Source organism: Canis aureus, chromosome 8, assembly GCF_053574225.1.
Source record: "Canis aureus isolate CA01 chromosome 8, VMU_Caureus_v.1.0, whole genome shotgun sequence".
Taxonomy (NCBI): domain Eukaryota; kingdom Metazoa; phylum Chordata; class Mammalia; order Carnivora; family Canidae; genus Canis; species Canis aureus.
This window is the reverse complement of record NC_135618.1, coordinates 54507528-54535339: the sequence shown is the minus strand read 5'-3', so window position 1 is coordinate 54535339 and position 27812 is coordinate 54507528. Positions and strand designations below refer to the sequence as shown.

The following is a 27812-nucleotide window of genomic DNA, read 5'->3' as shown; positions in this document are numbered from 1 at the left end:
CCGGGGAGGGTTCTGCCAAAGTGCCACGTTGGGCCCGGCTGCGGCGTGAGGAGCCGGTTCAGGGCGCCGGCCCGGGCGCTCGAGCCGGGGCTCCGGTCGTTGGGGCCGTTGGGCGGCTCGAGGCGGGCCGGGGAGCCGGTGCGCGGCGTGCGGGGCGGGTCGCCCGGCGGCAGCTCTGGTCAGGAGGCGCGGCGGAGCCTGGGCGGCGGCGCGTCCCGCCCGAGGGCGGCTCTGGCTGAGGGCGGAGGAGCCGGTGGAGCGCCCGGGGCAGCGGCTGAGGCGGGACGGCGGCGGCGGGGGCCGCTGCCCCCGGAAGAGCCGGCCGAGATGCTGGCGGAAAACCTAGTGGAGGAGTTTGAGATGAAGGAGGACGAGCCGTGGTACGACCACCAGGACCTCCAGCAAGGTGAGGGCGCGGTCACCCCCCCCCACACACACTCCTCGGGAGGGCGGCCTGGCCGGGAGCCGCCCGGGCGCGAGACCGTTACGAAGTCGCCCCTGCCCGCGGCCGGGGGCCGCCAGGTGCGGGAAGGTCTGGCGCTCACCTGGCGTGGGGACCCGCCGCGCGCCCGGCCCGCCGGAGGCCGCTTCTGCGCAGTGATCCTCGCCACCCCTGCGTGTGGGCCGCGCTCTGTGGGGGGCGCTTCCCCGGGGGGACCCCGCGTAGCCCGCGTGGACTGGGAGCCGCCGCAGGTGGTCGGGGTCGCGGGGGGGGGGGGGGTGGCGGGGTGTGTGGCAGGAACCGTGCCGGGCCCGCCCACGTCAGCCGCCCCATCCGTTCCCCGGAGAGGAGCTTCTCTTCTCTTGCTCCCATTTCCCAGATGAGGAAAGCGAAGTTAAAAGGGCCAAATGACTTCGCTCGAGTCAAGTATGGGGGCGAGCATTTTTTGAACTCACACACTCAGAACGAGGAGTCATGGCCACTGCCCAGACCCTGTGTCTTCTTTATCACCGGTTTACAGCTTCTTCAGTTGGGTGTCAGAAAGTTGAAAAAAAAAAAAAATTTTTTTTTTTTTTTGTTGCTTATGCATAGTTCAGATGCCAAGTGAAAGTGACTTGAGGCACTTCTTTGCAGTTTGCGCTCTAGCTTTTATTTTATTATTATTTTTTGTAAGTTTAAAAACAGGCATTGGGATCTTGGCCTGCCTTGGATTTCTTGACGAAAGTGTCTCCAGAGAAATCTTGGAGCAGCCTTCAGTTTGGAGCCAGTGCCCTCCCTTTTTTTTTTTTTTTTTCTTTTGGTATTAATAGCGGGAATGTGCAACTGGGGACACTTTTTGAGTGTGTGGGTTCTTAACACTGGTGTTAATTTGATCCTCTCATCAAGCTATATGAATCTAGTAGATTCTATTATTGGGGGATCTAGGGTTCCACTCCAAACTTCAGAGCAAACTTTCTTAGCCACTATACTGAACACTCCTTAGGAATTTTTTTCAGGCACCTTTGGTGTCTGCAGTTCTGGGTAAATCAACTTTTTTAGCTTTAAACGTGCACTGAAAATTAACATCTAATTGAGGTGACTATTAAATGACCATGGTGTTGGTTCATGCTAATCATTGAATGTGGGGTGGCAGGGAAGGATGTAGGCTTGAATGACTTGTACTTAGAAAACAAAACAACTCTTTTGGGGAAAGGTGGCTTTTGATATGCCATGGACAGTCACTTAAACCAAAGTAGTTCACCATTTCACTTAAATAGCCCAAGCTGTTCAGTGGCTGCAGTGCAGTATTTCCCATCATGTTCTGAATGTCCATAGGCAAATTTGTCTTACATTTTAAGGAAGCTGTTTTCAAAACTGCTGCCCCTCTCCCCCATAAGGGGGATGCCTGGGTAGCTCAGCAGTTTAGTGCCTACCTTTGGCCTAGGACGTTATCCTGGAGACCCAGAATCGAGTCCTATGTCGGACTCCCTGCGTGGAGCCTGCTTCTTCCTCTGCCTGTGTCTCTGCCTCAGTCTCTGTGTCTCTCATGAATAAATTAAATATTTTTTTTAATTCCCTATAAGGATTGATGGCCTAGTTTGATACATTCTCCAGGTTTAATGAGGCAACCACTGCACAATTGGAGCATTTTCCTACAATAAATTATGTAGTTTGTATAATCACAGCTAAATATTTTTCTTTAGCAAGCATAGATCTGTGCAGGCCCTCTCCCCTTTTTAAAAATCTAGCATACTTAGCACATAATAGAGGCTCAGTTTTAATACTTATTGAACTGAGTCGCTCACATGGGATTAGTGTTTTCATGGCTCCCTTCCATCAGGTGCTTTAGTCCACACTGCCCTTCCACCCTGTGGGAAGTTTTAGGAACAACCAGTCATAAGATTTCAGTCTATGGGAAACAAATGCAACATGTTGGCACTACATGTGGAATTCTTTAACCTCTTTAACAAAGCCATCGGATGTTCAAGTTTAATGAAACTTTAATGAGCACAGGTCTAAATCAACTTAATGTCACTTTGCATTTGGAATTTGTTCTCTACTTTTTGGAAGACTTTTACATCTGTTACCACAATTTGACTTTGACATAACCCTGTATGTCATAACCAAGTGTGTGGGTTAGGAATAGATGTGAAATTCCAACAATTATAACTTGTGGAATATAGCCTGTAGAAGAATGAAGTCTGCACTGTGAATAAAAGGATATCTTTGTCCCAGTTTTTAAAAATTATATGTTAAAAAATACCTAAACTTGGGCAGCCCCGGTGGCGCAGCGGTTTAGCGCCGCCTGCAGCCCAGGGCGTGATCCTGGAGACCCTGGATCAAGTCCCACGTCAGGCTCCCTGCATGGAGCCTGCTTCTCCCTCTGCCTGTGTCTCTGCCTCTCTCTCTCTCTCTCTCTCTGCATCTCTATGAATAAATAAATAAAATTTAAAAAAATCTTTAAAAAAAAATACCTAAACTTCTAATGAATTTTTAAGTGCGTTAATTTCTCCCCCCCTCCAAAATATTTTTGAGTCTGTGCCAGGTATTCATCTAGGCACTGAGGCTACAGTGCCTATCCACAGATAGGATAGATAGGATCCTACTGCTGGAGTTGACAGTCTAAGAATCTGTTTACTAGTGAAACCTGGAGATATTGCCTCCTAGGACATGCCCAACTACAGTGCCTGGCACATGGTAGGTCCTCAGTAGATATTTGGTGCTGAATACAGTTTGGGAGCAAGTCTGTCCTTTTAACCAGATTGATAAACACATCTAATGGGATTTTATCAAGCGCAGACATCTGTTTTGTTTTGTAAACATCCTCACTGTTAACTTTACTGAGCAAGGCTTGTTTGGAGAGAGCTGCTGAAACAACTTTTTAAGATCCTGTTCTTAAAGTCATTAAATTACAAACCTGTTTCCTTTAGCAACAGAATGATTTAAGTAAATTGACCATATCAAAGTTTGCTGGGGAATTTTTTTAATTTGCTGAAAAATTCTAACTTTGGAAGGCTCTGGTCCACCATATTTATACCTTGTTAGAAATACGTAAAGCTTATCCAGGCAGAAGGAGAAAACCCTTTGCTTTTACAGAACACTTTGATAAAGAGACTGTCTTTTGTCAGAGAGCTGAGTTGGCTCAGTAAGAATACTGACAATGATCTCTGTGGGTAAGATCCTTTCTGGGACAGCAGGAGCCTTCTGTGCAGGTAATGATGGTGCTTGCTTTGAAATGTGCCCCTGAGAACAAGGTGGAAAGACTTCAGAGACTGAGTTTTCTTTTGGTCCAGCTGCTATTGTAATTGTCATTGGTGAGCTGTGCAAGCTTAGAATAAGGTTTCAAATTCCTACTCTATGGATCAGCAAATGAAGTCTTAGTTTAAAGGAATCTTCATATTTCTACTTCTTTTTGTGATGAGTACATTTGCCATGTGTACAACTAATTTGCTGAATCATTGTTGAAGGGTCATTAAAACTGGCACCATCATTTTTCTTGATGTTTATATTCAGGTTTTTTGCTTTCCCAATTATAGTAACGTTGGCAACAGGAGTTACACAGAAGCATCACCAAATGACGCATTTGATTTTGTAATAGGAAAAGCTTTCAGCTCTAATGTTGTTGAATTACTGCTGCAGACCACAGCTTAACATGGGAATTTGTTGTCCTCATAGTTTGTGAAAAACTGAAGTAAAATAAAAATATGATAGCAGTGGAATTTAAAGGTTTCAGAATTCTGGAAGAGAGATTCTTTGAAAAAATTACTCAGCTGCCAGAGCTAATCTTTTGCTTTGGCATAGGGCTGAATAGAGTGCCTGTTTAAAGCTTACAGTTTATGCTGTTAAAATAGATTATTATCACTCGCAAAGATTAATTAGTGAAAGTATTAAACATATGAGGGTATTAATAGGTTTTTAATTCTTAAGCCTGAAGTAAAAATACCACACAAGTGTGGCATTTTTAGTGGCTACCTAGTTCAGTTCAAAAGGATGTAGAAAAGACAACCTCTTAATGAAAATCTTTATTGTAAAATGGAGATGATCAGGTACATAAGACTTCAAAACTATATTGTTTCCTTTTGTGCCTTAATTAAAAATAAAAAGGACATTGAACATTCTCTTATTCCCCCCACTAATTATTTAGAAACCCTTCTTGGGCTTACTGCCAGCTTTTGGCTCCTTTTGGTTATGGAAACCAGATGCTACACAACAGGAAATAAAATTTTTTTTAAGAACAAAAAAAGACCCTTGTCTTTAAACTAACAGATGAAGTAATATCCTATTATGCAGTGTGACTTCACAGACACTTACTTGTAGTTGAGACTTGTTTTGCCAGAATTCTATCCTGAACATCTATGAAATATTTAGGAGATTGAGACTTCAGGTTACTGAACCAGGTTGGGGCTTTGTTTAACTGGAAATAAGGATTGAGATAAGGACAAGTCTCAAATTCTTTTCTGCATGCTATTTACTAGAAGAGTACTGTGCTTGGCATCTCTTTCTGCAGCAGCGGGAGCAGGAAAGCTGCTCCTGGCTGTGTGTTAAGTAGTAGGCAGTTTCATAACTGAATGAAAGTAGTTGAAGATGGTCTCAAGTTAGTCTTGATTCTGGAAGAGGTTTTGCCTCAGGTTTTGATCACTGATTAAGAACACCTTTGGTGAGTCTCTGGCCCTTCCCAGTGAGGAATTACTACCTTAAAACAGACCAGGAGAGACTTAAGTAATGTCTAGGTAATGTTTATATGTTTATATGCTCTTTGCCTTAAATAAGCGTGGTGCCCCTTGTGTAGGGCTACATGTCCTAGGAGTACAAAATAATTATTTTTGGAACATCTGCAAGCTGTACATAGCGCCTTTCGCATTTAGTGAAAACAAGATATTAAACTGCCTGGAATTGTGTGTGTTTTCACTGGCAGAGCAGGCAATAAAAGCCAAGTAGCTCAACTCTGATTTCTCATTGCCATCTATAAAAAACAAGTGATAAGATGAAGTATCTCAAAGAAGGAAATTGACGGTCTACCTGAAACAAAGAGGTGTGTGGGTCTCCCAGTGTAAAGACATGGGATATGAAGACTATGAGATTGGAACCTGTTGACGGTAGTTTCTGTTTTGCTGTGACTCACCATGTAGATGTGGTCAGGTCAGTTAGCATCTTTGTGCTTCACATTGTCTCATTTGAAAATCCAGGCTAAATACCTTTGAAAGATAGATTACTATCTCTCTCTCTCTTTTTTTTTTTTTTAGATTAGTATCTCTTAAAAGCTTTGAGCTGTTTATAAAGGTTCTATGCCTTGTGAATAGAAGATGTTATTTCATAGACTTGTTATCTGAAGTCTTCTGCCCATTAATGGATATTGTTAATATTTAAATCATGAGAGAAGGTATTTTAACACCTATCTACCAACATATATACTGTTTTTTAAAAAAAAAATTTATTCATGAGAGACAGAGAGAGGCAGAGACATAGGCAGAGGAAGAAGCAGCCTCCATCCCGGAACTCCAGGAGCATGCCCTGAGCTGAAGGCAGATGCTCAACCACTGAGCCACCCAGGCGTCCCTATACTGTTTGTTTGTTTGTTTGTTTTTAATTTTTATTTATTTATGATAGTCACAGAGAGAGAAAGAGAGGCAGAGACACAGGCAGAGAGAAGCAGGCTCCATGCACCGGGAGCCCGACGTGGGAATCGATCCTGGGTCTCCAGGATCGCGCCCTAGGCCAAAGGCAGGTGCCAAACCGCTGCGCCACCCAGGGATCCCTGTTTGTTTGTTTTTAATAAATAGGTGTAAAATGTTTTAAAATGAGCTGGAGTGGTGTGTGGTAGATTTTGATGATTTGTTTTTTTCATAATGAGGGAAAACTAACCAAGTAGAATACTAGTTATGTACTCTAATGGACAGTACCAGGTAACAAAAGTTGTGGCTTTTCTTTTACCACTTTCTCTAGGTTAAGTTTTAATGTCAGTAATAATGAATAAACCTAAAACTTTATTTGTCAACCTCTAAAACTTAAGTTTAAAAAGCGTATGTAGTAAGATTCCCAGTTTTCATAATATTTTTACATAATAAATGCTTTTTTATGACATTTTATGATGTATATAAATACTTTTTATGACATTAAGTGAAATGACTTTCCATCATACTTAAAATAAAACGTAAACATTCTTTACCATGGACTGTAAAATTTTGTGTACTCTTGATTTCTGTCTGCCCTCCAGCTTCATCTCTTTACTCTCCCCCTCATGCTTCTATCACACTGGCTTTTTGTCAGGTCGTAGATTATACCAAGTTCTTTCCTGTTACAGTGCCTCTGGCTGGCTTTTTTACATGGTGAGATCCTCACTCCTCAATCAAGCCCAGCTAAAATGTCCCTTCCGACTTTCCTTGTGACCTCCCTCTCTAGAATAGATCCTTCATTCATTATCACCAAATCTATTTTTTTTTTTTTCTTTTTCACACATCACATTCAACTGGTTGACAGATCTTTAGCTCTACTTTAAGGGGATTCCTACCCCTTCTCTCCATCTCTTTAGGCCAGGATCTATAACACAAACCTTGCTTTGACACTTGCATTCACAGCAGCCAGATTTCATGGGAACTTTAGAGACTATTAAAGATCTACCTGAAGAAAAAAAAAAAAAAAAAGATCTACCTGTACTTTGGCTCAAAGGTCTCCTGGAAAAAAATAGACAATAAAGATATGAATAAGTCCAGTCCATGAACAAATAATTATGGTGTTAGGCATCACCATGATGAATGATCATTTCTGAACTTAAGAATACATCTCCATAAAGTAGATCACTATTATTTAGTCTTACAAGTGTGGGTACGTAAGAGCATGCATTACCTGGTAGAGGGACCCAGTTCAACTGAATTTTGAAAAGAACTCTGGTTTCTTTCTGTGCCATGCTACCTTCCATTGAAATTTGACTTAAATTTTATGTGTTGGGTTAGGTCTTGATTCATTCTTATTTTAAGGACAGGATTATATAAAGTGAGTGAGATCATTTGCATTAGTCTAATATTCATTTGTTGTGCTAGATCTCCAACTTGCTGCTGAACTTGGGAAGACATTACTGGATCGGAACACAGAGTTAGAAGATTCTCTTCAGCAGATGTACACAACCAATCAGGAGCAGTTACAGGAAATTGAGGTAATTTACTGATTAAGAGAGTTACACTTTAAGTTGTGGCATGTTGCTGCTATTGACCAGTCATGTTCTGCTAAAATAGCACTTTCAAAGAACCATTGGAGAGACTTGGGAGGTTGATTTCTATTTTTTTGTGCTTTCCCAACATATGTCTGATGAAAGAAATTTCTCTCTTTACCTTGGTGAAGTATACTAGAAGCAAATGGTCCAGTGTTTACCATTATGTGAAACACAATAAAATTGTGAATATTATGCTTCGTTTTTAACTTTTTTTAAATAGATTTTATTTATTTATTTGAGAGAGAGTGTGAGCCAGAGAGAGAGAGAAAGAGAGAGAAAGTGAGCACAAGCAAGTAAGAGCAGGGGTGAGAGAGAAGGAGAAGCAGGCTCTCTGCTGAGCAGGAAGCCCGACTCGGGGCTCAATCCTAGGACCCTGGCGTTGTGACCCGCTGAAGGCAGACACTTAACCGACTGAACCACCCAGGCACCCCTACTTTTTTCTTTTAAAAAATGAATTATGTAATATTTCAGATATTCCCAGAGGTGTAAGAGAATACAACGAATAGCTCTGTACCCACCACCCAGCTTAAGAAAAAACTACCCATACTGTTGAGGCTCCCTCTTTGGTTATACCCCCTTCCCCAACCACTGCCAAATACCATCCTAAGTTTGGGTTTAGATGGAAAAAATTTTAAATTGTAGTACTGATTTCATGATGTGTTTAAATTTCTTGTGCCATTCAAAGAATTAATCAGGACAACCCAGGTGGCTCAGCGGTTTAGCTCTGCCTTCAGCCCAGGGTGTGATCCTGGAGACCCAGGATCAATTCCCTCTCGGGCTCCCTGCATGGAGCCTGCTTCTCCCTCTGCCTGTGTCTCTGCCTCTCTCTCTCTCTCTGTCTCTCTCATGAATAAATAAATAAAATTAAAAAAAAAAAAAAAAGAATCAGGGATGCCTGGCAGGCCAGTGGGTAGTGTATGCAACTCTTGATCTTAAGTTCGAGCCCTATGTTGTGGGTAGTGTATACTTAAAAAAAATCATAAAATGGATATTTCTTTCTCTTTGCTTGATATTAATTTATTTACATTTTTGGTAGATTTTTAAATTTTATTTTTTTTAAAGATTCTATTTTATTCATGAGAGAGACAGAGAGGCAGAGACAAAGGCAGAGGGAGAAGCAGGCTCCCCATGGGGAGGCCAATATGGGACTCGATCCTGGGACTTCTGGATCACACCGTGAGCCAAAGGCAGACACTCAATCACTGAGCCACCCAGGCAACCCTTTAGTAGATATTTTTTAAATTAAAAGAGTACTTTTCCCCTAATTATAACAAACTAAAATGAGAGTTACTAGATTAAGGCTTTAAATGCAAGGTGCTGGGGTACCTGGGTGGCTCGGTTGTTGAGCGTTGGAACCTCAATTTCAGCTCAGGCCATGATATAAGGATTGTGAGATTGAGCCCCTAGTAGGCTCCTTGGTCAACATGGAGCCTACTTCAGATTCTCTCTTTCCCTCTTCCTCTACCCCTCCCCACCCCCACCTTACATATGTACATGCACACTTGTGTGTTCTCAATCTCTCTCTTTCAAATAAAAAAATAAAATCTTTTTAAATATTCAAAATGAAAAATAAAATGCAGGGTGCTATCTTGTAAATGGTCCCATTCAAGTAGTCCAGTTATGGGTTGGCCATGTGACTATAAAGATGATAATTTTGGGGGTGCCTCACTGGTGCAATCAGTGGAGCTTCTAATTTTTGACTTAGGGATTGTGGGTTTAAGCCCCTTGTTGGGAAAAAAAAAAAAAAAAAAAGCCCCTTGTTGGGTGTACAGATTACTTAAAAATAAAATCTTTAAGAAAATATAAAGATGATAATTTTGATTATTAACCTGACAGTTGTCTCATTAGAATACTTTTCTCTATGTTCCACCTCCCCACATACCTCCCCTACCCAAAAAAAAGCTTTGCACTTAAATGACAACTCCTTCCTCTCAAATTGGTACATTAGAGACAGGATTCTTGTGTTTATGTGCACGAAAAATGTAAAAGACCTTTGAACAGTGATCAGAACTTACTGAGTGGGGTACTTGGGTGGCTCAGTTGTGACTCTTGATATTGGCTCAAGTTATGATCTCAGGGTTGTGAGATCGAGCCGTGCATTGGGCTCCACAGTGGGCATTGCGTGTACCTAAGAGTCTCTCTCTTCCTTGCCCTGTGGCCTCCCTGGACCCCCCCCCCCAAAGAAAATACTAAAAAAGGCAAATTCATAATCTAAATATCCTTAATTTTACATAGTAGCCATAATTAACGTGTGTATACAGCAGATCTTTCCCTTCATTAGGATTTATGAATAATCAGGTGACTAGCTCTGTGAGAAATATGCTTTTATAATCTAGAAGGGTATATCTTGTAATGATATTGAAGTTATTAGCTACCACTTTTAGCATGTTCTATATCAAAAGAGCATAGAACATGCCATACCCAGACTAAATATAGTTTCCAAGAAACCTAAAAATGCAGAAAAACAAGCATTTTAAAAGCTGTTACTAGGAGAGCCTGGACGACTCAGTCCATTGGGCATCTGCCTTTGGCTCAGGTCATGATCCCAGAATGCTGGGATTGAGCCCTATGTCAGGCCCCTTGCTCAGTGGGGAGCCACCTTGTCTCTCTCCCTCTGCCTGCTGCTCCCCCTGCTTACTCTCTCTGTCAAATAAATATGTACAATCTTAAAAAAAAAAAACAAAAAAACAAAACTGTTAAAACTAGCCAAGTGTCATACACAAAGAATTCATACTTGCTTTGTGTCTTAGACTTTGCTTTACAACTCAGAAGATTTCATAGAGCAGTCCTAGGGCCATATCATATGCTGTGAGACACATCTATTTCTACTTGGGTAGAAACGTAGTCTACTTGGGTAGAAACATTTAAGAGAATGATACCTATTTGTTACCACAGGAGACTATGAACACAATTGCTTTATGATCTAAGTGACTTATTTTCTTCTTTCTTCTGCCCTGTGGTATTGAGGATGATTAAACAGTTAAGACAGATTGTTGGCATTGTGAAAAAAAATCCACAGATTTTTGAAATTCTCTCAATCTTCAAATAACACTATACCATCTATTGTCTTTTATAAGGTGTTGCAAAGTGTAATGGAAATGAAGTGTCCAATTCAGATCTTAATGATTAAATAAATATAAATTTAAATACGTGTATAACCTATTCAAATAAATTTAGCCTAGAATATTCCGGAAACATTTTCATGACTCTTCTTTCCATAATAAAGCATGTAGTTCCCTGGTTCATAGATCCAAGCATTGTTGCATTCAACATTTTACTCTTTATCCAAAGCTGTGTTTTGGCTGAGAACAACACTTTCATAGATTTTTTTTCTCTACCATTGCAGTTGGCTATCTTCTTTCTTTTTATAAATCACTTTATGAAAGTCAATGGGGAGGGACAAAATGAGGAGATGAAAGAAATGGCAGTGCTGGTTAAGCTCACTTAGTAGCCAGAGCACCCTCCCCCCAAAGTGGCCTTATTGCCTGATCAGGTCACATCTATTTCTGTGCAGACTTACAAGTCACAATATTAACTCCCAATAGTCTAAAACAAGGAAAGCTTGATGCTTTTATAAAAGGAAGCAGGCAGCCAAAGAGCCTAATTCCGTACTAAAAGGTGACCGTTTTTTATATGCTTATCATTGCAACCTTCAGGAACCACCTAAGCTTTATGAAGGCCCTTTCCTTAATTCAAACCTTATATTAGTTCTCTTTGTCTTTTAAAAAGTAAACTTTTTATTGAAATACACATACAGAGGAATGCCTGGGTGGCTCAGCAGTTGAACGTTTGCCTTTGGCTTAGGTCGTGGTCCCATAGTCCTGGGATCGGGTCCTGCGTCGGGCTCCCTGCATGGAGCCTGCTTCTCCCTCTGTCTCTGCATCTCTCTCTGTGTCTCTCATGAATGAATAAATAAAATGTTAAAGAAATATATATATATACAGAAAAAAGCACAAATCCTAAATATATAGTTCAATGAGTGTTCATTAACATACTGATGAAACCAACACCTAGGTAAGAAATAAGAACAGTATCAGCTCTGCTAGTCGTCACCCACACTAACCAGTATGCTAATACCTAGATTAATTTAGCCTGTTTGAACTTTACCACTTTTACAGGTTTTAAACTAACTTTTTAGAATGTTTATTGGGACTTTTCCTGACTAGAAAAGTAATATATGATCATTTTTAAAGATAGAAAAACATGTAGTTGAAAACCAGAAAGTTAGCCTTACCACCTGGAAAAATTTGAAATGAGATCATCCAGAAGAATGGTACTGAAACTTGGAAAATACTAGTATAAAATCTCCCAAACTGTGACACATTATAGACATTATAGAAAAAGACAAATAAGGAAACTCTCAAGGGTGTTTTATAAGAACTACAAGTGTGCTTTCAAAGACTCACAGTGGATTTCAAATAATCCTCGTAAAAATTGATCAGTATTTTTTAGTGATCGTTTTAGGTTTCTTTTTGTTAAAGAAAAGAGTCCAAGCATGAGTAGGTCAAGGGGCAGAGAGAGAGAACCAGACTCCCCTATGAGCAGAGAGCCCTACACAGGGTTCCACCTCAGGACCCTGAGATCATGACCTGAGTAAGCCAAAGGCAGACGCTTAACAGACTGAGCCACCCAGGTGTCCCTCAGTGATTGTTTTTTATGTAAAAAAAAATTAAACTATTGAAAGTAAAGATTGGCTTCAGAGATACCTATAGTCTGTGTGACTTTTATTCAGTGTTGATTTGAACATATAATTTTTCAAGACTGCCGAGCAAGTTTTTCTCTCCTGGATGAGGGGGGAGGAGAGAAGCCTTGGAGGGTAATGAGATCTGGCACCATCAGACATAATCGGATTCTCTTAAAGATTCCTATAATCATGTAAGCAAGTCTACAGCCTTATGTTTGTGTTGCATCTCCGCTTGGAAACCTGTATTATTCCCATAAGCCTTGTCACTACCACTCAAAGTAGTCTGGCCTTCAAGATATCCTTTCAAGAACTTATGTCTTCCTTGGAAATTTTAAGGCATTTTATTCCTCTGCTACATTTATCAATATTCTGTATATTTATGATTTGTTCTAGTCTACCCACCCATTTCCCAGTGCAACATTGAAGGCTGTTGCTATGTTTATTCATGGTCTTTCACAGAGTAAACATCAATAAATACTTGTTGAAACCTATATCCTTTTTTTTTTTTTTTTTTAAGTAGGCTCTGTGCCCAACATGGGGCTTGAACTCATGACCCTGAGATTGAGAGTCACATGCTCTACCAACTGAGCCAGCCAGGCACCCCTTGAAATCAGTATTTTAAGAAAGGGACAGATTAGCAATTTGCAAAGCACTTCTGATTCCTAAACTGTGGGTTTCCACCTTGAGATTTTTTTTAAGGCAATAGGAGGGGCACTGGCTTTAGCATTAGAAGATTCAGGTTTAAGCCCTCCAGCCTATAGCAAATAGATGGAGACTTTAGGCATGTGAATTACCTCTCAGATCCTGTTTTCTCTGCTGTATAATGGTGATAAGAATGCTTGCACTACATTGGCACAGGGTTGTCCTGAAGGGATGAGGTTATGTAAGTGTATTTTGGACAGTATAAATTGTACAATTTATCCATGTTATAAGAATTTTGGTAATGAATCTTAATTCAGAAAAAAATCCTTTTCAATTACTGGAAAATTGATTTTAAAAACAAGCCAGGCTTTTAATAGATTATATTATAGGTGGTTTTTATTTTTATATTCATGCCTCTTCTCTCCACCCCCCCCCCCTTTAAATTTCCTACAGGGGAAATAAAGTATTTTAATCAGGGAAAAGGTTTTTCAAAGGTAAAAGGAAATATTTCTTCAGAATTGTAGAAGTCATTTTGATACTAAACTCAGAGGATTTGGGCAATAATCCTTAATAGAAGGATAATCCCAACACTGCATAAAAGCCAAATTTCCATTGCATTCCTTATGTGTTTTAAGTTGGGGTTTTTTGTCTTTTCTCCTTTACTCCAGGTCACGGTTCTGCAATTGCAAATAGATAGTAATCTTGCTGGCCTTTCTTTTTGAAAGATTTGCCTCAGTTGTTAAGTTGAACTATTTATAGCTTTTGCTTATAACCTGAACCTTGTACTCCTAGTCAAGGTGGCATTCTACGCAAATTCCAAGAAACGTGTGTAATAACTCATAGAACTAAACTTTGATACTCTTGGCTATAAAATCGACATTTTTGCCTGTGTTTTTGCTACTGTCGTGTTTGCCTCCCCATGTTTTGCTTAAATGTCTCCCTTTCCGTTGATATGTTTAATATGACAGATGCTTTTGTACTTGAGTTTTGGCACTTGAATTTTGGATCTTGGCAGTCCTGTCGAATTCATTTGAGGTTGTGTGTCAAAGATTCTGAATAGAGAAAACCAGAACATTAGAAGCTTATCTTTGCCTTTAAATGAAGGGTAGAAAATGAGCTAACTCAGTCCCTTCTAGATTCAGAAAAAAATTGACAAATACTAATTTGAAACTTTGGAGGTCAAGTGTTAAAGCAAGGTCTGACCACATACAGTTCTGATTCTCTGGTCTGATACCACTCCTTGCTGGGAGATCTAATAATTTTTCTTTTAAGTTGCTGACCAAGTTAGTCAGACTTCTTTGTTAGGTAACCTATTACAGATTCTTGTAGAAGTAAAGGGCTTTTTTGATTACTTTTGATTTAATAATAATAAGATTAAACTCCTACCACGTGAAAACAAGCTCCCTGCCATTCTTTAGATTGCCATTAAAGCCAAGTCCTCTAAGACCAAAATATTACAAGCTCTTCATAAATGGTTTCATTGTGTTTTTATCACAAGTTTATATATCAAACTAGAAGGACTTACTATAGTTTTTCTTGATACATAGGTCCTCTCCACCCTCCCAGTCTGTGGTTGCACTTTTTGCAGTTTCAGTTACGTGGTCAGCCCCCATCCAGAAACAGACAATTCTCCTTCCGTTGTATGGTCAGAAGGTGCCTTGGAGCTTCACACTGTGTCACAATGCCTGCGTCACTCACCTGGCTTATCTCATCACGTGGGTGTTTTATCAGCTCATGTCATCAGAAGAAGTGTAGGTACAGCAAAGGAGATATTTTGAGAGAGACCACATTCACATAACTTTTTTTTACAGCCTATTGCTATAATTCTATTTTATTATTCTCACTGTGCCAGATTTATAAATTAGACTTTATCATAGGTGTATGTATAGGGAAAAAACATAGTCATATATTTAGGGTACGGTGCTATCCACTTTTTCAGGCACCTACTGGGAGTCTTGGAATGTATCCCCAGTGGAAAAGAGGGGGACTGCTATCGCCTCTTTGTACTTTATTTACATATTTGTTTCCTTTATATTTGAACTTTATATCTTTAAAAGGGGACAACAATTAGGGGCCCACATAATAGCTGGTAGGAATTATAAATGTTTTTCAGATTACTGGGAATAAGTAATGTTTTTCAGATTGTGCCATGGGAATAAGTACAGAGAAGTCTATAAATGAGGCAAAAGGGAGGGAATTAGTGGCTATTAGGAACTTTTCCCAAGAGGGCTATAACCAAAGCCCTTCTCAGAATCTTTTAGTTAAGTCTCCTCCACATTTCAGCAGTCTTAGTTGTGGTAAAGAGCACGATAAGCTGTTGTGAATAGAGGTCTAGAAATTGCCATTTTGGGGCGCCTAGCTGGCTCAGTTGGTAGAGCATGTGACTCTTGTTCTCAGGGTCATGATAGAAAGGAATTGCCATTTAGCCAATATTTTTTGAGTCCCTACTATGTATCAGGAATTGTACTAAATGGACTAGAAAGAGAAGAGGCTTCCCTTTTCAAGGAGGGTCAGAAAGACTGGACACTGGGATGCCAGGGTGGCTCATCAGTTGAGCGCCTGCCTTTGGCCCAAGGCGTGATTCTGGAGTCCTGGGATCGAGTCCCACATTGGGCTGCCCCCATGGAGCCTGCTTCTCTCTCTGCCTATATCTCTGCCTCTCTCTCTGTCATGAATAAATAAAAATCTTAAAAAAAAAAAAAAGACTGGACACTAACAAGTAAGCACTTGGTCATTTGTTATTACGCTAATTGTTTTAAAGGAAACTGATAAGATACCTTGGGAAAGGTGCTGCTTGAGGCAGGGTGGTCTGGAAAGGCTTCTGAAAAGATTATGTTTGAGCAGAGGCCTTAGGACAATCAGAGTTCTTAACCATTCTTGTGCCATAGATCCCTGTGGCTGTCTGGTGAGGTCTGTGATGATCCTCTTAAAATATATAGAATAAAAGGGAATCTGTTATATTGAAATGCCTTATCAAAATATTAAAAAAATAAATATGTGATATGGTAATGTTTGTCAACCTAAAAAGTATAATTTCAAATAGTGATGAGTGTAGCCAATAAATCAAGATTTCTGCAATCACTATCATGTGATATGAAAATATCTGTGATTTCTATTGGTGATGAAGTCCTAGCAACCCCATCATACTACTTATGGCTTGATGGCTTGTTGCCTCCATTCAGAATCAAAGCACGTGGTAAATATTGGAAGTTAGAGAAAATAAAGATATAACTTCTCCCTCATTCAAGTTCACAGATCCTGTCAGTTCTGTCTGTGGACCCCAGATTAAGAACTGCTGGGTTAAATGGAGCCAGTTAGGAAAAACACATCCCCTAACAGAAGGGGGAGCTTGCTTAGAGTAAGGCAACTCCATAGTTTTAAGGTAAAGATACTTTGTGAAATAAGGATGAATCAGTAGCTCCCTGGTGAAACTGGAAGAGCCACTTAAGAGACAGTTGGGAAAATCTTAATTAAGACTGAAAAATAGGGGATCCCTGGGTGGCGCCGTGGTTTGGTGCCTGCCTTTGGCCCAGGGCACGATCCTGGAGACCCGGGATCAAATCCCACGTCGGGCTCCCGGTGCATGGAGCCTGCTTCTCCCTCTGCCTGTGTCTCTGCCTCTCTCTCTCTGTGTGACTATCATAAATAAATAAAGAAAAAAAATATTTAAAAAAAAGACTGAAAAATAAATGATAGTAAGGGGATTATTGGGAGGTTTTAGGTATGATTAAAATTGTAGTTAAAACAAAAAGTCTTTTAGAAATATATGAATATGGATATTTAAGATGTCTTGGATTTGCTTTAAAATGATTGGAGATGAGAATAGGAAAGTAGAAATGTCACAAGACTGATGATAATTGTTGAAACTGGATGATGGATAGATGGGGGCTTATTAAACCATTTTTTTCTCTTTTATATGTTTGACATTATCCATAATGTTTTAAAAACATAGTAGAGGGCACCCCAGGTGGCTCAGCTGTTTAGCGCTGCCTTCGGGCCAGGGCCTGATCCTGGGGACCAGGGATCGAGTCCCACGTTGGGCTCCCTATGTGGAGCCTGCTTCTCCCTCTGCCTATGTCTCTGTCTCTCTGTCTGTCTCTCTCTCTGTCTCTCCTGAATAAATAAATAAATAAAATCTTAAAAAAAAAAAATGAAATCTCTAAAAACATAGTAGAGGGGCAGCCCTGGTGGCTTGGCGGTTTAGCGCCGCCTTCAGCCCAGGGCCCAATCCTGGAGACCTGGGATTGAGTCCCACGTCAGGCTCCCTGCATGGAGCCTACTTCTCCCTCTGCCTGTGTCTGCCTCTCTGTCTCTGTCTCTCTCTCTGCATCTCTCATGAAGAAATAAAATCTTAAATAAAAAAAAACACACAGTAGATAAAATTAGCCATGTATAAAGAGTCTGTACTTGGGTGGATGAAAGAAGCAGCACACAAGGTCAGGACCACTAATGTATTATTTCGGGGGATGTGACTAAAAGAACATATTGAAGCATAACTGGTAAAGAACGCTGCTGGGGTGGTTAGAATTCCACTTCATCTTAATGAAGAGCTGCAAGTACTAGTCCTATGGAGGGAAATGGTAAACATGAAGCTTAAGAATCATTGTTGATCCAAGTGAATGCTGATGCCTCCTGGACCTAAGAGAAAAAGACATTAGTTTGGGGGGAGGGGAGACTTCCAGGGTTTTCCATGTCCAAGATCAACATTTCTCTAATAAGTGTGATCCATGGACCTCTTGTACTAACCTCACCTGGAGTTTTTGCTGAAAATGCAGAATACTGATTGTACCCTAGTCTCACCGACTCAAAATTTTAGGAGAAAGGGGTATAGGTTCCTGTAGTTTGTTTAATAAAGCTCTCAGATAGATGAATCTTAGCACATGCAAAGTTTGCAAACTAACTGTAGCTGCCTCTTCCTGAGCAGTTTTACCATATGCTGACGCTGTGCTGAACCCTTCACACACTTAAACCTTACGGCAGCCTTTGTGAGATAGGTGATGAGGAAATATCGCCTGAGAATTAAGGTTACTTGCCAAAGGTCACCCGGTTAGAGGTGGTGAAGCAGAACTTCAGATTCTAACCTATGCTCTTAGATACTGCTGCCTCCCACCAGGCTCTTTTCTCTGATTCTATACCCACCAAAAGATTTCTGTGGAAATTGACCTCTCACCTGCCCTTTACAGAGGATGTGGGTCTTCCAGTAACTGGGCAGAGACAATTCCTGTGGTAAATTAGTAATTAGTGTCTGGTCTATGTGTTAGCCTTTTTCAGTCGTTGTAAATCAGTGCCAAAGAATACTTGACACCTATACTTGATATAAAAGTAGCTTGTGAAGTTTCTGTACCCTTTGTATGTATACCTGTATCCTAAACTTTGTCCCTAAGAGATTGAACACATTCCCATCAGTCATAGGAACCTACTATGACATCGCTAGCCAGAGGGCAGGATTAGGGGCCTTCTCCCAGGAGAAGCTGGTAGGTACTGAGGCAGTGAAGGCTAAACATAGGCTTTGAGAGGGACCGTGATCAGTGTGTGCTCACCTACCTTATTTAATATTTTTAAATCCTACAAGATAGGTTAGTCATCAATTCATAACCCCTTATTTTTCAATTCTGAACCCAAAGGCTCTATAAAACAAGATTTTTTTTTTCCTTTAAGTTTGCAGCAGATTCATTTGGCAGAAAACCCTGACCTGAACTGTTGTGAAGCTGTTTATAATCCTTATTCACACTTACCATTGCAGAAATATTAATGCTCGGGACACCTGAGCGGCTCAGCAGTTGAGCGTCTGCCTTCGGCCTAGGGCGTGATCCTGGCGTCTCAGAATTGAGTCCTGCATCGGGCTCCCTGCATGGAGCCTGCTTCTCTCTCTGCCTATGTCTCTCTGCCTCTCTCTCTGTGTCTCATGAATAAATAAAATCTTAAAAAAAAAAAAAAGAAAAAGAAATGATCGATTACAGGATGCTGCTCATACCACACTGAGGATGTTTAAAGTTTTTAATGTGTTTGCCACGTTGTCTTTCTACAATTGAAAGAATTTTCAAAAACATTTTTGGCCCCTAGAGTTTCAGATGAGAAAGTTGAAGTTATGAGACTTAAGTGTTTTCTCAACATATTACCAAGTTATATCACTAGATTTTGAAAAAGATCATTTATTCTTTTTTTTTCAACTGTCACATTGTCATTTATAGTCCACTGAAAATCATTTAGCACATTCTTTGAAAGAAGTCTTTTAGCTTTGCAAATATAGTTGTACAGATTTACAGTTGTAAAGGTGACTTTTGACTCTTGACAACATGGATTTGAACTGTCTGGGTCCACTTACACAAGGATTTTTTTTCTGAAAATACAGAACGTAGTGTAAATATATTTTCTCTTCCTCATGATTTTCTTAACATTTTCTTTTCTTTAGCTTACTATATTGTGAGAATAAGTATGTAATTCGTATAAACATACAAAATGTGTTAATCAACTGTTCATGTCATTAGTAAGGCTTCCAGTCAATAGTAGGCTATTAAAGTCTTAGAGGAATAAAAAGTTACAAGTGGATTTTTGACTATGCGGAAGTTTGTGCCCCAACCCCATGTTGATCAAGGATCAACTGTATAGTTGTACAAAAAGCCCCAAGAAGTGTTGTGGGGTTTTTGTTTTGTTTTGTTTTTTAAGATTTTATTTATGAGAGAGAGAGAGAGAGACAGAGGCAGACAAAGGCAGAGGGAGAAGCAGGCTCCATGCAGGGAGCCTGACATGGGACTTGATCCGGGTCTCCAGGATCAGGCCTTGGGCCGAAGGTGGCGCTAAACCGCTGAGCCACCTGGGCTGCCCGGTTTTGTTTTTTCTTTTTAAGATTTATTTATTTATTTGAGGGAGAGCAAGCAAGCAAGAGGAGCAGAGGAGAGAGAATACCAAGCCGACTCCACCCTCAGTGTGGAGCCCAGTGCAGAGCCTGATCTCATGTGCCTGAGATCACAACCTCAGCTGAAACCAAGAGACCGATGCTTAACTGACTGGGCCACCAGGCACCCAAGACATGACTTTAAAAACATTTTCCTTGGGGCGCCTAGGTGACTTAGTTAAGCATCTGCCTTTGGCTCAGGGTCATGATCCTGGGCTCCTGGAATCAAGCCCTGAATTGGGCACTCTGCTGGGGGGGGGGGGGGGGGGCTGCTTCTCCCTCTCCTGTTTCAGCTTGGCCAACTTACGCTTGTTTTTTCTGTGTCAAATAAGTAAAAATTAAAAAAAATAAAAGAGCCACTAAAAAAAATAAGTAAATAAAAATACTATTCTTGGGGCTCCTGGGTGGCTCAGTCAGTTAAGCATCTGACTCTTGATTTTGGTTCAGGTTGTGATCCCGGGGTCATGAGATTAGGCCCCACATCAGGTTTCATATTCAGCAGAGTCTGCTTAAGACCTTCTCTCTCTCTCTGCTCCTACTATGTGTACATGTGTGTTCTCTCTCTCAGAAAAATCTTTAAAAAGTCATGTCTTGGGCACCTGGATGGCTCAGTCAAGTGTCCAACTCTTGATTGCAGCTCAGATCTTAATCTCAGGGTTGTGAGTTCAGAGCCCACATTGGGCTCTGTGCTATAGGCTAGGTAGGCATGTAGAATTTAAAATCATGTCTTTGGTCTTTTACCATTTGATCATTGATGATGCTTTGAACCTACCTTTTTTTCCTCTTTCTAGTTGTGCTCCAGAGAAATGTTAGGAATATTTCATTTGGAATATATACTGTGTTTCATTGTCTTCTGGTGGAGTTGCTGTAGGAGAGGCAGTCAGTGTAATTTAACACTGAGGCATGAAGACTGTGATTATTCCCCTTTATCCTTGGACATTTAGAAAGTGATTTTAGCATTTACCAGAGTAAATAATCTGGCAAATTTCTCATGAATAAAGAGGATTATGGTGGGGCACCTAGGTGGCTCAGTGGTTGAGCATCTGCCTTTGGCTCAGGTTGTGATCCCAGGGTTCTGGGATCGAGTTCCGCATCAGGCTATCTGCAGGGAGCTTGCTTCTCTCTGTCTCTGCCTCTCTCTGTCTCTCAGGAATAAAAAAAATCTTTAAAAAGGATTATGATGATCACATTCTCACAATATTAAAAATAACAAGAGTCTTTGAATTATAGTAAGCTAAGTATCTCTTTCTGGATAAGTCAGTTATTTCCCCTGTATTTTTGTCCAGAGTAGCTCATTTGGAGAAAAAAATTCCATTTTTCTTCCAAGCAAAAAATCATCTAAAATTCTCTACTTCAGGCTTTCTTATTTCTGTAAAACATGGTATTTTTGCTTAAACATTGATCATGTATTCCATTGCTTTTACTCTTGTGGGATTGTCAGTCTCAGATATTCTTGTTGAATATTAATTTTATGCATGCATTGTGCTTTAGAAGAGTAGACCAGCCTCATGATACATAGGATGTTGGTAAGCATTAAGGAAAGTAAACATATAAAGGATGGCCTGTATTTATTTCCTATTAGACAAGTACTTTAATTGGGATTTAAAGATTTTATTTATTCATGAAAGACAGAGAGGCAGAGACATAGAGGGAGAAGCAGGCTCCTCACAGGGAGTCTGACGTAGGACGTGATCCCTGGACCCTGTATCACGCCCTGAAGTCAACCGCTGAGCCACTTAGGTGTCCCTTAAAGTTTTTCTTTACATAAAATAGACCTGTGGTATTATGGTATAATAAAAACCATGTATTTGATCTTTCTATTTCGTGGCACAGAGCTTCTAAAACCATTGGAATTTCCTGAGGATAGAATGGGAACTGGTTGCCAGAAGAAGCACAACCATAATATTAGTTAGAACCATCAGTCCAACCCCCAACCTCTGGGGAGGGAATGGGGGTTGGAGATGGAGTTCAGTCACCAATGGCCAATGATTTCATCAGTCGTGCTATAGAATGAAGCTTCGATGAAACCCTGAAACAAGGAACACATTGAGGTGCTAATAGGGTAGTGCATCTTAAGAGGGTGTAGAAGCTCTACACTCCTCTTCACCCCCATACTTTGCTCTGTGCATGTCTTCCATGTGGCTCTTCCTGAGTTGTCTTTTTTTTTTTTTTGAGTTGTTATCCTTTTTATAAAGTAGTCAGTATAGGGCAGCTCAGGTGGCTCAGTGGTTTAGCGCCACCTTCGGCCCAGGGTGTGATCCTGAAGACCTGGGATCAAGTCCTGCATCCGGCTCCCTGCGTGGGGCCTGCTTCTCCCTCTGCCTGTGCCTCTGCCTCTCTGTGTGTGTTTCTCATGAATAAATAAATAAAATCTTAAAAAAAAAAAGTCAGTATAAGTAAAGTGATCTCCTGAGGTCTGTGAGTTATTGGAGTGAATTATTAAACCTGAGGGGAGGTTGTGGAAACCTTCAGATTTACAGCTGGTTGGTCAGAAGTACAGGTGGTCTCTGGATCTTTCAACTGGTGTCTGAAGTGCAGCAATTTTATAGGACCAAGCCCTTCTGACCTGGAATCCCTACAGGTAGGCAGTGTCAGAATTGAATTGTAAGATACCCAGTTGGTGTTGGAGAATCAAGAGTGGGTGTTCGAATGCTGCGGGTATTTTGTCTGTTTAATGTATAACCTGGTCACAATCATTTTCTCTTACAGTATCTGACCAAGCAGGTGGAGCTTCTACGGCAGATGAATGAACAGCATGCAAAGGTTTATGAGCAATTAGATGTCACAGCAAGGGAACTGGAAGAAACAAATCAAAAGCTAGTTGCTGACAGCAAGGCCTCACAGCAAAAGATTGTGAGGTAAATTTTCTAGACTCCATTGAGGAAGCCCTAGAGGGAGTTACTTAGTGTTGACTAGAATAGAATGTGGCTTTAGTGGATTTGGGTCAATATGGGGTACAGTTTAATTTAATTCTTTATGGAGAATAGAGATTAAATTAGAAGTCCTTTCCAATTAAGAGTGCCCAGTTTGAGTGGCTGGCAACTAATCTCTCCTCACTGCTGATGCCCTTAATTTAATATGACAAGCAGCAAACGGCTTGCTTCTGTTCCTCACAGTCTGACTGAAACAATCGAATGTCTACAAACCAACATTGATCACCTCCAGAGCCAGGTGGAGGAGTTGAAGTCATCTGGCCAAAGAAGGAGGAGCCAGGGAAAATGTGACCAGGAGAAACCGGCACCCAGCTTCTCATGTCTGAAGGAACTGTACGATCTCCGCCAGTAAGAACCTGCTGTTCTGTGGTATTAATGAGCGGGGAAGCGTCGCCTGTCAGCGACACATCCCTGATTCAAGTAGATTAAAAGTACCCTTTTATGAATTGCTACTTGGTGATTAGACTACCAGTGGTTTGAGCAAAACCACTTAACTTAAATATACAACTGATCAAGTTCTTGGGCATTAGTAATTCTGCAAAAACTTATTTTTAGAAATCTTGAGAATATTCATTTCAGTGCTTTGCATGTGTTAAGTCTTCGTTTAAATTAAGTTGTACTTCTGATAGACTACAGGTTTGGGGGTTGTATTTCGCATTAGAGTGGAAAAAATCGAAATTTCAAAAAAAGCTTTTTTGCCTCAGAAATGCCTTTATAGGGATTCCTGAGTGGCTCAGTGGTTGAGCATCTGCCTTTGGCTCAGGGTGTAATCCCAGGGTCTAGGATCGAGTCCCACATCAGACTCCTTGCAGGAAGCCTGCTTCTCCCTCTGCCTGTTTCTGCCTCTCTCTCTCTGTGTCTCATGAATAAATAAATAAAATCTTTTAAGAAAAAGAAATGCCTTTATAATTTAGAGTTAAGAGACTGAATATTTAAGAACTACTTCTTGAGGGGATCCCTGGGTGGCACAGCGGTTTGGCGCCTGCCTTTGGCCCAGGGCGCGATCCTGGGGACCTGGGATCGAGTCCCATGTCGGGCTCACGGTGCATGGAGCCTGCTTCTCCCTCTGCCTATGTCTCTGCCTCTCTCTCTCTCTCTCTCTCTCTCTCTCTGTGACTATTATAAATAAATAAATTAAAAATTAAAAAAAAAAAAAAGAACTTCTTGAGCACATATGTGGCAGGTGCTATGCCAGACATGAGGAGTGGTGAGCAAAATAGACCCAGTTCCTGCCCTCCCACTTCAGTCTCGGGGAGAGGCAGATACAAATCATCACACAAACACAGTTACAAGTTACCTAGGACTTTGCACAGGAGACCTAGGCTTCTGCATTTGGTGGCTCTCAACCTTGACTCTTGATCAAGTCACTTTGGAATTTTTCAAACAGCAATACCAGTGAGTCCCTCAGGCCTAAATCGGGATCTCTGGGTACTGGGAAAAACCTGCCCAGGTGATTCTGATATGCAGCCAGGCTTGAGAACCCCTGGGCCATTCTCATTTCCTTCACAGGAGTCAGTCATATCACTGGACTTAGAAAATGGGTGTCCTGTTAATGGTTAAAAAAATAGTCACAAAAATTATGTTTTCTTACATGTGCTTATTTGCTAGCCTTACAGAATTTCATTTTAACCATTGCTCTAGTGTAGAATAGGCAAAAAATTAATCACTGTCACATTCCTCAAAAATATTAAATTGAAAGGGGATCCCTGGGTGGCGCAGCGGTTTGGCGCCTGCCTTTGGCCCAGGCGCGATCCTGGAGACCCGGGATCGAATCCCACGTCGGGCTCCGGGTGCATGGAGCCTGCTTCTCTTTCTGCCTCTCTCTCTCTCTCTCTCTCTGTGAGACTATCATAAATTTAAAAATATATATATTAATTTGAAAAAAAATCTTTTCATTCCCAATTGACCTATGTAACGTGTGTGTGTGTGTGTGTATTTTTTTCTTTTTGGTAATATGTTCTTTCAACATTTTTGTCCTAGACACTTTGTGTATGATCATGTGTTTGCTGAGAAGATCACTTCCTTGCAAAGTCAGCAAAGCCCTGATGAAGAAGAAAATGAGCATTTGAAGAAAACAGTGACGATGTTACAGGCCCAGCTAAGCCTGGAGCGGCAAAAGCGGGTGACCATGGAGGAGGAATATGGGCTTGTGCTCAAGGAGAACAGTGAGCTGGAACAGCAGCTGGGAGCCACTGACGCCTACCGAGCGCGGGCGCTGGAATTGGAGGCTGAGGTGGCAGAGATGCGGCAGATGCTGCAGTCAGAGCATCCTTTTGTGAATGGGGTTGAGAAGCTGGTGCCAGACTCTCTATTCATACCTTTCAAAGAACACAGCCAGAGCCTGCTGGAGGAGATGTTCCTGCCTGTGTCGGAAGCACACAGAAAGCCTCTCAAGCGCAGCAGCAGTGAGACAGTGCTAAGCAGCTTGGCAGGGGGGGACATCGTGAGGGGTCATGAGGAGACCTGCATTCGGAGGGCCAAGGCTGTGAAGCAGAGAGGCATCTCCCTTCTGCACGAAGTGGACACTCAGTATAGCGCCCTGAAGGTAAAGTATGAGGAGCTGCTGAGGAAGTGCCAGCAGGAAGAGGACTCCCTGTCCCATAAGGCCGTGCAGACCTCCAGGGCACTGGCCAAAGAGACCCAGCCTGAGCTCGACACCAGCAGTTGGGAGCCAGCTTCTGCTACCCCAGAGCCTGTCAGTTCCCCCACCACCACCACACCTCCAGAATATAAAGCGCTTTTTAAGGAGATCTTTAGTTGCATCAAGAAAACTAAGCAAGAAATAGATGAACAGAGAACAAAATACCGATCTCTTTCCTCTCATTCCTAATTCAACCTCCAGCTCTACTACTAATTTGCCTATTTCTTTTCACCTCTCTCTCCAACTCCGACAAGTGTTTGTAAACCCCGCAGCCTAATATTACTCATGATGTTTGCCTCGTAGCTTTGCTTATTTAGCAGCTGCGAACAGCAGCAGGGAAAGAAGGTGGCTGCTGGTGTCTGTTCTATAATCCAGATCTGTTTAAACTCCTCAGGAAATCCCATGACAACTGGCCTCTGGCTGGCGCGCTGATTAGGTTGTGATTCCTTGAAAAGCCCCAGAACCAGTGGAGGGATAGATCCATGCTCCTAGGGAAGTAGGCCTGGAGTTACTATAGTGTATAGTATATAGAGGTTGTATAGTGTAGAGGAGCAAAAGGGCAGAGTTGAAACAAAATTAAGGCAACTTTTGCTCCTCCTTCTCAAAACCATAGAAGTCAGATGGCTGCCAAACTGAAGTAGCTTTCACAAACACTGTTGGATACTGTGAATTCATTAAGAAAGAATGTCCAGGAGAAAGCAGGGGTCTAATCCAGAATAAATGGCATTGACAAATACTCCAGGCCTTGTGTTTTGTTCCATCCACTAGTAGTTGAGCTGTGACTGACAAGTCATAATGTGTCTAAGTCCAACCAATGCCGAACTGAAAAGGCAAGCTCCGGTTTGACCACAGTTAGCTTGTTAGCAGAGGCCCTAGAGGGCCTTCCCCACCCCAAACCCCCCACCTCCAGATGGTTTTCCTCAAAGCTGTAGTGGTTAGCAGAGGCAGATGTGTAAATCTTTCATCCCTAAAGTCAAAATAAAGCAGCAAGATCCAAGCCCTCACTCCTACCGTGTTGTCCGAGCTGGCTCAGCTGACAGCCACAAGCTACCCTTGTTCAGTTCCTGTCGTTCCTGGAAATGTTTGTGACTTGTGCAGAATTCGTGTCTGCTACCTTAATTACTGAACAGTATTATTCTGTGGGAATCTACTCATCCTCTCACTTGCATACTTTTAATTTAAAACTATTTAAGAGAATTGAAATTCCAGTTATTGTATATATTTTTCTAAAAACCAAATAAAACTACCTATGAAAATGAACAAATGGATCACTTATTTTAAGCTGAAGCCATCTTACTGTTATAACCAACTTTACATTTTTTTTATTCCAACAGATAACTCAGATTTGACCATGATTTTTTGGAGTTATTTTTTCCCCCATTCTTAGGGATCATGTTAATGTGTTCAGTAGAATAACTATATGATTGAAAAATATGTTCTTAAAGATTTTGTTTATTTGAGAGAAGGAGAGAGCATGAGTGGTAGGGAGAGGGAGGGGAAGAACAGGGAGAGGAAGAAGCAGACTCCCCACAGAGCAGGGAGCCCAACACAGGGCTCAGCCCCAGTACCATGACCTGAGCAGTAGGCATATGCTCAACTGAGCCATACAGGTGCCCCTATATCACCCCATATTTTTAAACAAGAGTATACTTTAAGCCTTTTTCACTATATCTTTCATTTTCACTGAACCATGATCTTTGAAACATTTATCTGACCATCTACATTTTTCTTTTTTTTAAGATTTATTTGAGAACAGGAGGAACCAGGAGGGCCAGAGGGAGAGGGAAAAGTAGACTCCTGCTGAGCAGGGAGCCCAACATGGGGCTGGATTCTGGGCCTCCAGGATCATGACCTGAGCTGAATGCAGATGCTTAACCCACTGAGCTACCTAGGTGCCCCAGACCATCTGCATTCTTTTTTTTTTTTTTTTTTAAGATTTTATTTATTCATGAGAGATGCAGAGAGAGAAGCAAGCTCCAATGCAGGACTCAATCCCTGGTCTCCAGGATCACAACCTGGGCCGAAGGCGGCGCTAAACCACTGAGCCACCCGGGCTGCCCTGCATTCTTTATGACAGTACTAAAGTATTACACCTATGGATATAAACTCCATATGTATATTTGCCAATGGGTGCAGTTGAGGAAAGAAGGTGGCTGCTGCTGTCAGTTCTATAATCCAGTTCCATTTAAGCTCCAAAGGAAATCCCACGACAAACTGGCCTCTGTCTGGTGTGCTGATGTGTGTATGTATGTAAATACATATATTGTATATATAGCCATATATAAGAATCCATTTAAGTAGTCCCTGTATCTTTGGACAGTTATGAATCTAGAAAATAAATCATTAGAAGTGAAGTAAAAAAGAGCATTTTGCCATCATAGTCTTTCAG

The 27812-nt window shown here is 41.3% G+C and overlaps 2 protein-coding genes, 1 long non-coding RNA gene and 1 other non-coding gene across 6 annotated transcripts in view; 1 reads left to right on the top strand and 3 right to left on the bottom strand.

The window, feature by feature from the left end:
* The window catches only part of LOC144319133 (transmembrane protein 180-like), a 39082-nt gene extending 38253 nt beyond the window's left edge, over positions 1-829 (bottom strand). Inside the window, exon 1 of the mRNA XM_077906963.1 lies at positions 546-829. Within this exon, the coding sequence (XP_077763089.1) occupies positions 546-814 (269 nt within the window). The 5' untranslated portion in view covers positions 815-829. The remainder of the gene's footprint in view (positions 1-545) is intronic.
* Positions 40-26687, top strand: CDR2 (cerebellar degeneration related protein 2). Of its 3 annotated transcripts, none has more exons than XM_077906968.1 (6): positions 40-406; positions 7459-7571; positions 14502-14705; positions 22559-22707; positions 22966-23130; positions 24763-26687. In XM_077906968.1, exons 1-6 carry the CDS (start codon positions 328-330, stop codon positions 25610-25612), a joined length of 1560 nt encoding a protein of 519 aa, XP_077763094.1. In that variant the 5' UTR covers positions 40-327; the 3' UTR covers positions 25613-26687. The 3 variants fall into 3 exon arrangements, with proteins under 3 accessions (XP_077763094.1, XP_077763096.1, XP_077763095.1); XM_077906969.1 differs by lacking the exon at positions 40-406 and adding an exon at positions 6124-6142; XM_077906970.1 differs by lacking the exon at positions 14502-14705 and having other exon boundaries at positions 54-406.
* Positions 11328-18347, bottom strand: LOC144319140 (uncharacterized). The gene is made up of 4 exons (XR_013385071.1): positions 18125-18347; positions 15732-15879; positions 14480-14625; positions 11328-11525 (listed from the first exon to the last, which is right to left on the bottom strand). It is a non-coding gene; the product is annotated as an uncharacterized LOC144319140 (long non-coding RNA).
* TRNAE-CUC (transfer RNA glutamic acid (anticodon CUC)) lies at positions 12839-12911 on the bottom strand. The gene has a single exon. It is a non-coding gene; the product is annotated as a tRNA-Glu (tRNA).
* Positions 26688-27812: the final 1125 nt, after the last annotated feature.